The sequence below is a fragment of the Monodon monoceros genome, unplaced genomic scaffold (assembly GCF_005190385.1).
Source record: "Monodon monoceros isolate NGI ecotype Baffin Bay Population unplaced genomic scaffold, NGI_Narwhal_1 Super_Scaffold_2, whole genome shotgun sequence".
In the NCBI taxonomy this organism is placed as follows: domain Eukaryota; kingdom Metazoa; phylum Chordata; class Mammalia; order Artiodactyla; family Monodontidae; genus Monodon; species Monodon monoceros.
Genome location: NW_021703776.1, coordinates 8,750,656 through 8,763,119, shown reverse-complemented (window position 1 = coordinate 8,763,119; position 12,464 = coordinate 8,750,656). Strand labels below are relative to the sequence as shown.

The 12,464-nt window shown below is 59.1% G+C and overlaps 2 protein-coding genes and 1 long non-coding RNA gene across 5 annotated transcripts in view; 1 reads left to right on the top strand and 2 right to left on the bottom strand.

Annotated features, from left to right (window-relative positions):
* NACAD (NAC alpha domain containing) overlaps positions 1–4,859 on the bottom strand; it is a 9,809-nt gene extending 4,950 nt beyond the window's left edge. The window contains exons 1-2 of the mRNA XM_029232879.1: positions 4,438–4,859; positions 10–2,297 (exon numbers count right to left, since the gene is read on the bottom strand). Coding sequence (XP_029088712.1) covers positions 10–2,297; positions 4,438–4,504 — 2,355 coding nt within the window. The 5' untranslated portion in view covers positions 4,505–4,859. The remainder of the gene's footprint in view (positions 1–9; positions 2,298–4,437) is intronic.
* Positions 4,860–5,041: 182 nt separating this feature from the next.
* LOC114901278 lies at positions 5,042–7,016 on the top strand. Of its 2 annotated transcripts, XR_003795098.1 has the most exons (3): positions 5,042–6,035; positions 6,144–6,208; positions 6,539–7,016. It is a non-coding gene; the product is annotated as an uncharacterized LOC114901278 (long non-coding RNA). The 2 variants fall into 2 exon arrangements; XR_003795097.1 differs by having other exon boundaries at positions 5,042–6,208.
* Positions 7,017–9,398: 2,382 nt separating this feature from the next.
* The window catches only part of TBRG4 (transforming growth factor beta regulator 4), an 11,658-nt gene continuing 8,592 nt past the window's right edge, over positions 9,399–12,464 (bottom strand). The window contains exons 9-11 of one of the 2 annotated variants that reach the window (XM_029234349.1): positions 12,201–12,312; positions 11,973–12,087; positions 9,399–11,318 (exon numbers count right to left, since the gene is read on the bottom strand). In XM_029234349.1, the coding sequence (XP_029090182.1) occupies positions 11,217–11,318; positions 11,973–12,087; positions 12,201–12,312 (329 nt within the window). In that variant the 3' untranslated portion in view covers positions 9,399–11,216. The remainder of the gene's footprint in view (positions 11,319–11,972; positions 12,088–12,200; positions 12,313–12,464) is intronic. The other variant, XM_029234348.1, reaches the window with a different exon arrangement.

Sequence of the window (12,464 nt, the reverse complement as noted above, 5' to 3'; positions counted from 1 at the left end):
AGAGGGGAGGCCTGCATCCTGCAGGGGCAAGGATGCTGTCAGGTCCACTTCTTCCGGCTGGTGCTCAGGGCTGGTCTCGGAGGCAGATCCCTGGACTGAGGGAAGGCCTGCATCCTGCAGGGGCAAAGGTGCCATCAGGTCCACTTCTTCTGGCTGGCGCTCAGGGCCGGTCTCGGGGGCAGATCCCTGGCCAGAGGGGAGGCCTGCATCCTGCAGGGGCAAGGATGCTGTCAGGTCCAGTTCTTCCGGCTGGGGCTCAGGGCCGGCCTCGGGGTCAGATCCCTGGCCAGAGGGGAGGCCTGCATCCTGCAGGGGCAAGGATGCCGTCAGGTCCACTTCTTCCGGCTGGGGCTCAGGGCCGGCCTCGGGGGCAGATCCCTGGCCAGAGGGGAGGCCTGCATCCTGCAGGGGCAAGGATGCCGTCAGGGCCAGTTCTTCCGGCTGGGGCTCAGGGCTGGCCTCGCGGGCAGATCCCTGCCCAGTGGGGAGGCCTGCATCCTGCAGTGGCAAGGATGCCGTCAGGTCCAGTTCTTCCGGCTGGGGCTCAGGGCTGGCCTCGGGGGCAGATCCCTGGCCAGAGGGAAGGCCTGCATCCTGCAGTGGCAAGGATGCCATCAGGTCCAGTTCTGGCTGGGGCTCAGGGCTGGCCTGGGGCTCAGATCCCTGGCCAGTGGGGAGGCCTGCATCCTGCAGGGGCAGGGATACTGCCGGTTCCACTTCTCCTGGCTGGGGCTCAGGGCTGCCTGCAGCGGCAAACCCCTGGCCTGTTTCTTCCTTCAGGTTCTGCAGAGAGTCGAGGCCCGCCTCTCCCTTGGAAGTCGGGGGCTCTAAGCCTAAGGCAGCGCCGTCTCCCTCCTCCAGGGACTGAGGTGTGATTGTGGCAACAGGCGCTGGTCCCATGGTGGAGCCTGCCTCTGCTGCCCAGTCCCGAGGGGTCACCGCAGTGAGGCCTGGGGCTTTCTGTGGGACGTGAGGGGCCATAGCAGCAGCGGACACCTGGCCTGGAGCGGGGCCCACCCCCGTTATATCGGAGATGGGTTCCTGGCTCTTGGCAGCCCGGCCAACCTCTCCCTCGGACACCCCAAGAGTGGGCTCGGGGCCCCAGGAGGCGGCCTCACCAGGGCTGTCCCGGAGCAGGGCGGTGGGCTGTGCGTGGGGCTCCCCGCTGTACAGTCTCTCATCGTCACCCCCCGCGTAGGAGGCCGAGTCGGGGTCAGAGGAGGCGGCCGAGGTGTCATCTCGGAAGGCGAAGGCCTCGTCCATGCCCTCAGTGATGGACAGGTCGGACAGCGACTGCAGCGAGGACGCGAACGTGCTGTCGTCCTCGCCCTGCCCGGCCAGGTCCCCGCTGGGGCTGGGGGCCTCCTCCTCGCCCTCCTCCGCCTGCTCCTCCTGTTCTTCCTCGGGGGGCAGCGGGGTCACCTCGACAGCCTCCACCTGGAAGATTAGGCTGCCCTGAAAGGGCAGGAGGGAAGCAGGGATCATCGGGTCGTTGGCCAGGAAGTCCAGCTCGAAGAAGTGGCTCTCCTGGCCCCAGGAAGAGCTGCTGTCTGCCGAGAGGCTGGACTCTGGGGACGAGGTGTCCGGGGTCCCGGCAGGGGGCAGCTCCCTCTCATCGGCCACAGACCCAGGTGGGGAGAAGCCCCAGCCTGAGGGCACATCCAGCCCTTCAGCCGGGGCCTGCAGGCTCACGGAGCAGGATGGAGACGAGGCCCAGCTGTCCCCGTCCGCCGTGATGTAGGAGCCCGAGGGCGAGGCTGGCGGCGAGTTCCCCAGCTCAGCCTGGGCATCCTGGGCATCCCTGTGGGGCCCGGGGCCAGGGAGCAGGGTGGAGGCTGTCTCGGTCGGGGTGGAGGGAGGGGTGAAGTAGGAGTCGGAGTCGGGTGCAGGGAAAAGCACAGGAGGGTCACCCTGAGAACACAACTCGGGGGGTGGGTTCAGGCTGGCGTGCCCACCCTCCCAGTCCCTGAGCTCTGGCAGGGTTGCCCTGGGCAGTGGGGATGCCTGGCACGTCTCCTCGCCCATCACAATCCGGGGCTCCAGGGAGGCTGGGAGAGGACCTTCAGCAGGCCGAACCTCGGGGGGCCCTGGGCTGGGGTCGCCCTCTGCCTGGACTGCCCAGGCCGAGGGGGCGCGTCCCGGCCCTGCATCCCAGCTGGCTCCGTCAGGCGGGGGCCGGGCACCCGGCTTGCTGGGCAGGAATGTGAGAGCCAGGGCACTGGGCTTAGGGGTCAGGACACAGTGCTCCAGCTGGTCCCCCCTCGGGGTGGTAGCCGCAGCCGCATCGCAGGACAGATCTGTGGAGAGAGAAGGGCGTGAGAAGGGCAGGCATCTTCCCTGAGAAGCAGCTCCCAGGCTGCAGCCGTCCCTCCCTCAGACGGGAGTTGAGCACAGGGCTGGGGGCCCGCGGGGGTGGGTGTCCGCTGAAAAGAGAGGTCACGAGAGGGAAAGGCGATTGCTGTGCCTGGGGGAGGATTTCCAAGAGTTCTGACCACGGTGAGCAGCTTGAGGTCTGGCTCTTCTCCGAGGTGCTCAGTAAAGAGGAGACCAGCTCCTGTCGCCTCAGACACTAGCCTGCTGACTCCTTGCCCGTAATCTGCGCTGCCTCGGCTGGGCTTGCCGGGAGACGCCTGCTTATGACCCCCCAGGTCAGTGGGCCCCTGCACTCCACTCAGCTCTGGAACATTCCAGATCTCACGCCTGCTGTGAAGTGGGGCTCTTGCTTCTCTGCCTCATCTCTCCCCTTTCCTCGCTGCCCGCACCCGAGGCCAAGCTGTCGGGGTCTCCCTGGGCTCCACCCCACCCCTGTTCCCAGAGCTGCCACGTGCACGAGGGGAAGCAGGGGCCACGGCGTGTGGTCCTCAGGCAGGACGTCCCAGCTCAGACAGAGGCTGTGCTGGCAGTGGTGCTGGCCCTCCGGGGAAGCAGAGGCGGCCCTGCCCTGCCCTGTGTGCAGCTGTGGGGGCCTGAGAGAGCGTCCAGCTGAGTCTCCACGGTGGAAGCCGCCCCGCAGGGCTGGCAGGCCTGGCTCTCTCTGCCAGGGACATCTATGGGGCGTCCCACGGCAGTGGACAGGGGCTACCCAGCCCCGGCCACATTCTCTGGAGGGTTCCTGTTCTACCGTGCTCACCCAAGACCTCCCACAAGTACAACATCTCCTGTGCCTCAGCTTCCAGTATGCAAAGGGGAGAGTGTCTGCCAGGATTAGAGGGGAGCTTACGCAGGGGCAGCCCCCTCCCCAGGCTGCCCGTTGGCTGCAGCAATGGCAGAACCCGGGCCCTTGGGCCACACTGCTTGGGGTGCTGGCGTGGCTAGGGGGTCCTGCGAAGGGGGTCCTTTGGGTCCACTGGAGTGTGATGAATACCTAACCCCAGGAGGTGGGTGTGGCAGTCAGGGCTGGGTGCTGGAGATCAGGCTCTTGGCACTGAGCCTGGCGTGGTACCCCTGTGCACCGCAGTAGACTCCAGGGCCCCAAGGCAGCCAGAGGGTGAAGCTGGGCTAAGGGGGCAGAGGAAGGGAAGCCAAAGGTCAAAGGCTTTTGTGCCTCATTCAAGGTCACCAAACAGTCCAAGCAGAGCCAGCCCCACCGGACCCAGAGGGAGGCCAGGCCCCTGGACCCAGCCCTGGTTTCATCCCCAGGGGACTTCTCACCCACAGTCAGGTGCCCTTGGCCCTCCCGGAGCCTCACATGGCTGACCTCCTGCCCGGTGGCCATCCCTGGCTGGTTTTCCCAGGCCCAGGCAGATTCCCTCCCATACTTGCTGACTGAGTCTCTCCAAGGATTCGGGCCTGCACTCCAGGGCTACTGCTCCCCAGGCCATGCTCCCCCAGGGCCTCCCACGTTCCAGACCTCAGCCGGCACCTCCAGCTTCCCCAGGCTCCAGCTCCAGCCCTGTTCCTCCCTCCTGAGCCAGGACTAGTCGCCAGCCCTGAGGCGGCTCTCAAGCATCTGGAGGGGCGGGTGCCCGGTGCATCCCCAGTGGCCGGGGTGCAGTTGACAACCCGCAGCCTCCAGTCCAGAGCTGCAGGGGCCGCGAGGCCCCTTGCTCCCCTCAGACAATGGGGCGCGGCAGGGGACCCTGGCGGGGAGCGCACGAAGCCCTGGACGCTCGAAGGCCTTCAAGTCGCTTCTGGCTCCTGGAGGACATCCCTGCTCCACCCCGCCCTTCCCTGCAGTTCTGAGTGGGGGCCAGGGCTGGGCTAGGATTCCGGTGCCCGGAGGGGCAGGGGACCAAGGAAGGGGACGGAGCGGGGATGGAGAGAGAGAGGGACGGAGAGAGGGCGGGGAGCGAAGAGGAAACGGGGACGGAGATGGTATGGGGACGGGGACGGAGATGGTATGGGGACAGGGACGGAGAGAGAGGGGTGGAGAGGGGACGGGGACGACGGGAGGGGTTGGCGGAGACACACGCAGGCGGGAGAGCCCCGCGGCCTCACCTGTGCGGGGCCCTGTTCCGCCCGCCTCCGGTAGCAGCAGCTCGGCGCGGGCAGCTTCCCCCGGCATGGCCTGGCCGTACGCCCGTCCCTCCGTCCCCTGTCTGTCCGTGAGTCCGTCCCGCGGAGCCTGCGCGGCCACCGCCCCTCGGCCGGGGGGTGAAGGGGGTCAGTGGATGACGTCAGCGCCGCCCCGCCCGCCCAGCGCTCCGAGTGAGCGTGCGCGGGCGCGCCAGGCACTGCGGTGCGCCGGGAGCGGAGGGGGTGGGACAGCCTCCTTCCCTCCCCATACCCCACCCCGGCTGCACTCCCCGCCCGCGGTCCGCGGCCCCGCCTTTCCCGCAGCATCACTCCTCCGCCCCCACTAACGGGAGAGGGGTTCAGGGCCAGTCGGAGGCGTCAGCCCTTAGCCGGGTCGGGAAGAGTCAGAGGGTCTCCAGAATTCGGGGCGCGTGGCCGGGGGGGTGTGTTAGAGGTTCTGGGGGGCCGAGCGCTTTGGGGGAGGCGGCGGCGTAGTACCCCTGCTCGAACTCCCGGCCCCCAGCTACCCGGGCAGGGCTCCCCAGCCTAACCCAACGCCTCCATCCAAGAGGAGAGCTGGCGCCGCAGCTCCTCACTGATTGGCTGGTCCTCGCACGTCGGTCTCCGTGGCAACCGCCTCCCGGCTCCACAGCAACCAGAGCCGGCTGGCGGGAGCGCAGCAGGGAAGGTAGCCCCAGCGGAGCTCCGGGCTGACTGGTCCCCGGGGCTCCCCGCGGCTCAGCGCTGTCCCACCCTTCAGCTCTCGGGCAATGGAAAGAAGATGGAGAAACACGCCTGCCTCCATTCTCAGCAACCGCCCCTGCCACACCCCCGAGGACGCAAACCCTCCCCGAGCTTTCCGGAGATGCGCCCTTGCTTCCACGCAGGTCCGCCTGCACTCAGATTCGCCGAGCATCCGCCCTGTGCCAGGCTCCGGGAGACAGATGAACATTGTCACCACCCCAGAGATAGACGAGGGCGGGGGCAGGCAATCAGAGCGGCCATTGTTGCGGAGGGAGTCTCCTCCATCCTCAATCTTCTGTTGGCTCTACCCCAGAGCCCACGGAGCCAGGGGCTGCCTGCTGGGCATCTCCCCGGTGCACCAGGCACCAGACACATCATGTCCCAATCTAAGCCCTGCATCTTGCATCCCTCTCTGTCGCTGGAAATCTGTCCGTCTATCCCACTGGTGGGGGACTCCTCTTCCTCCCTTTCCTCCACACCCATCTTCACCCTCTTGGGTCTTGGAAACATCCAAGAGTTTCTAAGTTGCTCCTTCAGGGAACTCCCTGGCGGTCCAGTGGTTAGGACTCGGCGCTTTCACTGCTGGGTCCCGGGTTCAAGCCCTGGTAGGGGAACTAAGATCCCACAAGCCGCGGCACAGCCGGGGGGCGGGGCGGGGAAAGTTGCGTCCTCCTACGGCCCCTTTCTCATCGCCTCAGCGGAGTCCTTCCTAAGTCTCACTTCTCTGCCAGCCCCTGTGGCGTGAGCTTGTCTCCCTGCTCCTCCTGACTAAGCCAAGAAAAATGCAGGAAATTAGAGACCACCAAAACTGAACTCTCAAAGATGAAAAGAGGAAGGTGAGCTGGTGAGGGACCCCAGGACTGGAGGAACAGCAGAGCAGCCCACCCAACAGAAGGGGACCCAAGCCCGGCATTTCCTAACCCACCCCTCCTCCCCACACACAGCTGCTACCAGGACGAGGGCCAGTGGACGGGAGTCTGTCACAATTCTAGGGAGTCTGGCAGAACTGGTACGAAGATCAAGGGAAGTCTCCTGATATGGGGTCAAGGGAAGCACATTCCTCCCCACACCGTGCCCTGCCTCACTCAGGCTCCTGCCCCCGCCACCCCAACCAGAGGCTCTGGCGGATGGGGGCACTGGCAAGGGAAACTCCACCACGGCAGGCTTTCAGCCCAGCAAGCAGGGCTTCCTCCCCCAGGAAAACACCCCCTCCCCGACCCAAGGCACAGGATGGTCCAGCCTAGGAAGTGCCTCCCACCCATTCGAGAGCACCAGCAGGGCCCAGCGGCATGAGACCAACACGGTGCAAGAAAGCCCCTGAATGTTATACTGTCCTTAGATCCACAGGCCGTGAAAGCAGCCCAGGACCTGCATCTTGAACCCAAACAGGATGACTGCCTGCTAAAATTAAAAATTTGAACATAATAGCCTGTCTGGGATACAATTAAAAAAGAAAACAACCCATCATACCGCGGAAATCAGGGAAGAACCCAACAACCAGGAAAATCACATCTAGAAGAAGAAAATTTTTAAGAAACACAGAACTGAATGAAGATAAAAATACAAAATCAGATTATGTGGTCTGCAGGTAACAGTGCTAAGAGGGATATTTACAGCACATCAGAAAAGGGGAAAGGTCTCAAATCAATCATCTAAGTTTCTACCTCAGGAAACTAGGAAAAGAAGGGCAAAATAAACCAAAACAAGCAGAAAGAAGGAAAGAGCAGAAATCAATGAAACTGAAAACAGGAAAACAACAGAGGAAATCAATGAAACAAAAAAGAATAGTTCTTTGGAAAATTGATAAACTTGCAAGATGGACAAAAATAGAGAAGACACAAATGACCAGTATGCAATGGGGGCTATAATGGTTAATTTTATGTGTTAACTTGACTGGGCTTAGGGATGCCCAGTTAGCCCGTTAAATGCTATTTCTGGGTGTGTATGTGAGGGCATCTCTGGAGATTAGCATCTAGTTCAGTAGACTGAGTAGAGATCCGCCCTCACCAATGTGGGTGGGCATCAGCCCATCCGCTGGGGTGGGGTCAGAGAGAAACAAAAAGATGAAGAATGGTGGATTCACTCTCCTTGAGCTGGGACGTCCTTCTCCTACCCTCGGACATTGGACTCCAGGGCTGATACCAGTGACACGCCACCCCACACCCCTCCCCATTATCAGGCTTTTGCACTTGGACTGGATTTATACCAATGACTATGGTTTTCCTGGTTCTCCAGCTTGAGAAATGCAAATCATGGGACTTCTCGGCCGTCATAACTGCAGAGCCAATTCCTGTAATAAATCTCCACTTACATTTTTCTCTCTCACATATTCTGCTAGCCCTGTTTCTCTGGAGAATGCTGACTAATAACAGGGCTACAGAGTCTGAGGGCATTTCAAGGATACTAAGGGAATGCTACCAACAATGCTCATAAATTCACCAACTTTGAAGAAACGGACAATTACTTGAAAATTGAAATCTACCAAAAATTCAAACTAGATGAAATAGATAATATGAATAGTCCTAAAACCATGAAAGAAATTGAATTTGTAACTTAAAAAAAGCTTCCCCAAAGAAGTCTTCAGGCCCAGATAGTTTCACTGGGGTTCTACCAGGTACTTAAAGTAGAATTAACATCAATTTTAGACAATCACTTCCACAAAATAGGAGGAAACACTTCCTAACTCATTTTCGGAGACAAGAAATACCCTGATACCCTGACCACACAAAGATAGTACCCAAAACAAACAAACAAAAACTACAGACCAATATCTTCCATGAACATAGGCACAAAAAAATCTAAAATATAAGCAAATCAAATCCAACAATGTATATAAAGAATTACACATCATGACCAAGTAGAATTTATTCCAGCTATGCAAGTGTGGTTCAACACTTGAAGATCAATGTAACCCTCTACACCAACAGACTAAAGAAGAAAAATTATATATCAATTGATACAGAAAAAGCATTTGACGTAGCCCATCAGCCATTCAGATTAAAAAAAAAAACTTCTTAGCAAGTTAAAATAAACTTGATAAAAATCATATACAAAAGCCTTACAGCTAACATCACCCTTGGTGGTGAAAGACTGAATGCCTTCTAAGATTGGGAACAAGGCAGGGATGCCGGTTCTCAACAGAAGCTCCCCTCCCCCGCCCTTTTTTCAAACAGTGCTGGAAGTTCTAACCCCTGCAGTAAGGCAAGAAAAGTAAGTAAAAAGCGGATGGACCTCAGAACGAAAGCATGAGGAGCTCCACTGACCAGCTCCCCAGTGAAAGGTGGTGAAAATTATAAAACAGGCAAACATTTAAAGCTCCTGGGAAGGGTCTGAAGGGCAAATAGGTGAAGCAATAGCTATTCAAGATCTATGCTGGGAATTCCCTGGCGGTCCAGTGGTTAAGACTTTGTACTTCCACTGCAGAGGGAGTGGGTTCCCCCCCCCCCCCCGCTGGGGAACTAAGATCCCGCATGCCACGTGGCACAGCCCAATAAAATAAAATATATGCAAATTTACGAAGAAAGCAGTCTGGAGTATTTGAGAATCCACCGTGTACAGAGTGGTGCAGCCAAGAACACAGGGCCCCTCACCCCCTGCCCCTACCCTGGGGGGATGAAGGGCTTTGGCACTTCTTATCCTGCCCCCAGATACCCGCTGCTGGAGCTGAACCCCAGGCAAGTGTGGCCAAGAGGTGGGGCTCCCTTCTGTTTAGTCCCCACTTGTGGGAGAGAGGCTCTATTTCACCAAAATTTAGAACTTTTGTGTTTCAAAGGCCACCATCAAGAAAGTGAAAATATAGCCCACAGAATGGGAGAAAATATTTGCAAGTCATTTATCTGATAAGGGACTTGTTTCTAGAACGTATAAAGAACTCTTACAACCCAATAAGACAACCTAATTAAAAACTGGACGAAGGATCTGAATAGGTATTTCTCCAAAAATTATATGTAAATAGGCCATAAGCACATGAAAAGATATCATTAGTCATCATGGAAATGAAAATCAAAACCACAATGGTATAGTGCTTCATACCCACCAAGATGACTAGAAAAAAACATCAGGTAAGTGTTCAGCATCCCTAGCCATTAGGCAAATGCAAGTGAAAAGGTATCACTCCATACCCTCCAGAGCTGCTGCAGGAACCCCTGCGAACACCAAAGGCTGGCAGGGATGTGGAGGTCCTCACACTGCTGGTGGGACTGTAACATGGTACAGCACCGCCCGCACACACTGTGGTAGTTTCTTAAACAGCATAGAAATCCCATACGGCCCAGCAGCTGTATTCCCGGGCACTCATCCCAGCGAAGTGAAAGCTTAGGTTTACACAAACGCCCACACACAGCGCTGAATCAGTCTAACAGCAGTAACGGGGAAGGACCTACTGGATGAAACGCCACACAATGGTGCCCGTGAAGAAACCCAGTATCTAAAGGGTGTATACTGTATGATTCCTCTATAGAACATTCTCCATGGAGGACAGGTTGGCAGCTGCTGGTTAGCTGAGAGCAAGGTGGAGGTACGAGCATAAAGGACAACACGCGGTGTCCTGGCGGTGATGCGCGTGTCCTGCGTGCGGACCTTTGTTCCCGTCGGTGTCCTGGTGTGGCGTGTGCCAGAGCTCCACAGGATGTCACCTTTGGGGAAACTGGTAGGGGCACAAGAGACCACTGTGTAGCTCCTTACCACTGCAGAGAAGCTGTTCAAGTATCTCAGATAGAAGCCAGAGATCCTGGTGAACAGGACGAGCTCTTTCCTCGCTGGGAGCCCCCAGAGGCGCCCCCGCTGGCCCAGCCCTGCGCGCTTGTCCACACTTGCCCTTCACTGTGCAGTGCTCCCTGCTCCCTCATCTTGCCTGGGCTTGGACTCAGCAGCTTCAGAAAGCCATCTTGGCTGCCCTTGTCTCTGGGTGAAGAACCCCCGCCAGCCTGTGCAAGTGACAAGGACCCACGTCCTGTGAGCTGGTGCCCAATGGTTCCCCCGCTACCCCAATGCCTGTGTGCCTCACTCTCTGAGGGACCGCTTTGGAGGGAGCGGGGAACAGCTGGGATGGGGGCCCACAGGGGCGAGATGGCCCTTCTCCTCTGCTCAGCCCCACTCACACCAGCCTCTCTCCACTCTGTACTGCTGGAGGCACATGACACTGCCCTGTCTCCAGCAAAGTCTCCTGTGAGGGACTGCAAGAAAGCCCATTTCTTTTTTTTTTTTTTTGGCCATGCTGCGTGGCTTGTGGGATCTTAGTTACCCAACGAGGGATTGAACCCTGGCCCCCAGCTGTGGAAGCGTGGAGTCCTAACCACTAGACCGCCAGGGAATCTGGAGAATGCCTATTTCTTTCCAGCATCTGGGGGCGCTGCTGCTGGTGTGGTGAAGGGGCCCGGGCTACGCAGGCAGACAGTTCCCACAATGGCAGCATGACACCACGGCACTCTGGTCTGGGTGTAAGGATAGCAAGGGGTCTCTTCTGGCCCCAGTGTCAGTCAAGTGCATGCCTGTCTTCTACTCAGAGCCAGTGCCTCCTGAGTGACTGGCCTTATGCCACGTGGCAGTGTGGGCCGTCAGGCTCCCCCACTCTCCCAAGACCATCGGACGGGAGGGGAACTCCCAGGACGGCTGTCGTGAGTAACCACGCCATGATTAGAACCACAAGCCATGCACTGAAGACCCCATTGCCCCCCGCCGGGATGGTCCTCGTGCGCTGAGGTTCAGCACTGCAGGACTCAGCCTGTGCTGGGGCTGGCTGCCAGCCCTGAGCAACAGGCCAGCCGTGCACGAATGTACACAGGAAGGGTCCTGCGTGGGTGGCAGAGAAGCTGGTACAGACAGGCAGCTGATTGAAGATTTATTACCCGTGAAAGAACGACCTGCCACTCAGAGATGCTGGCCGCCAGCCCACTTCCGGCCAAGGTCCTGCACTGAGGTTTGTCCTCAAGCGTGCCACCTCCGGCCCACCAGTGCTCGTGGCTAGGCCTCCAGGGGAGTCCGGCGCCCTGGTCACACAGTCCTTGCTACGGGACAGGTTACTTGGCCAGCTCCTCTGCCACTGCTTTGCGCATCTTGCCCCTGAGGTAGGCGCTCTTCTGCCATTCAGACTTAAGTTCCAGCCACTCGTAGTATGGGACCTGGGGAGGCAGGAGACAAGTCAGGGCAGGCGGGGACCCTTGTCCCGCCTGCTGCCCTGCACACCACACTCCTGGCCTCCAAATCCCGAAGGAAGAAGCCCACGGAGCTGCCGCAGCATGGGTGGGGAAGAGACCCTGACTTGGTCAGTGCTCAGAGCTGCAGGGGCCCACGGCTACACAGGACCAAGAGCAGCCTCTAGATTTTAAAAGTTGTACCGAAAGCAAAACAAAAAACTCAACAGGAGAGTCACTCATGTGAATCTCTCGCCCCTAACAGGACAGCCTGCTCCCATGGCAGAAGTCTCTGCAGTGAAAAGCTGGAGCCAGGCCCCAGGGCCGGAGCACAGCAGAACCCTGGCTGAGGCACACGTCGGCACTCGGACCTGGGCACCTGGTTGCTCTTACCCCGTCTAAGACTAAGAGGCCCTGGCTGTGGAGATGGGAACAGTGCCTACGGCATCAGATACTTAAAAGCTGTGTGACGTTGAGAAAGATACAACACCCTTTCAAGCTTCCCTTTTCTCACGTGAAGGGGGAATCCCAACATGGCTGACCTCAAGAGCTGGGGTCCGCGTGAGCACTGGCTCCTCCCATAACCCGACTGGGCCGGAGGCTTCTCCCGGTGCAGTCACCACCCACCCAACAGATACTCACATCGACCAGCAGGAAGCCAGCGGCCAGCAGGTGGCGCCGGGCCAGCACGAAGCGCCCCAGTAAGTCTTTGCTCCGGCTGTTGAAGTTGGGGAACTCCCAGCGCAGGAAGGCCAGCCTGCAGGAAGAGGGGCGCTGTGGGTGCTGACAGCTTTCCTAGGCCCCTGGAGGGAAGAGGGAATGCTGAGGAGCCAAGTGCACGTGGCCCCCGAGGCTTGTGTGGTCGCTCACCTCTTGGCCCCCGGGGGTAGTGGCTGGCTGCCAGAGGGCAGGGCGAGATGAGGGGCCACAAAGGCCCTCAGGGGCAGGAGCTGGCTGTCGGTGTCCAGCAGCACCTCAGCATCTAGGGAGAGCACGGAATGAAAACGTGTTGGGGACTGTCCCTTGGCGTCCAACTGGGCTGACAGCCCCGCCCCTATGATGGATGAACAGAGACCCTGGAGAGCAGAGGGGGCAGGTTTAGAACAGTCCCCAGATGGGACTGCTGGAAGGGGG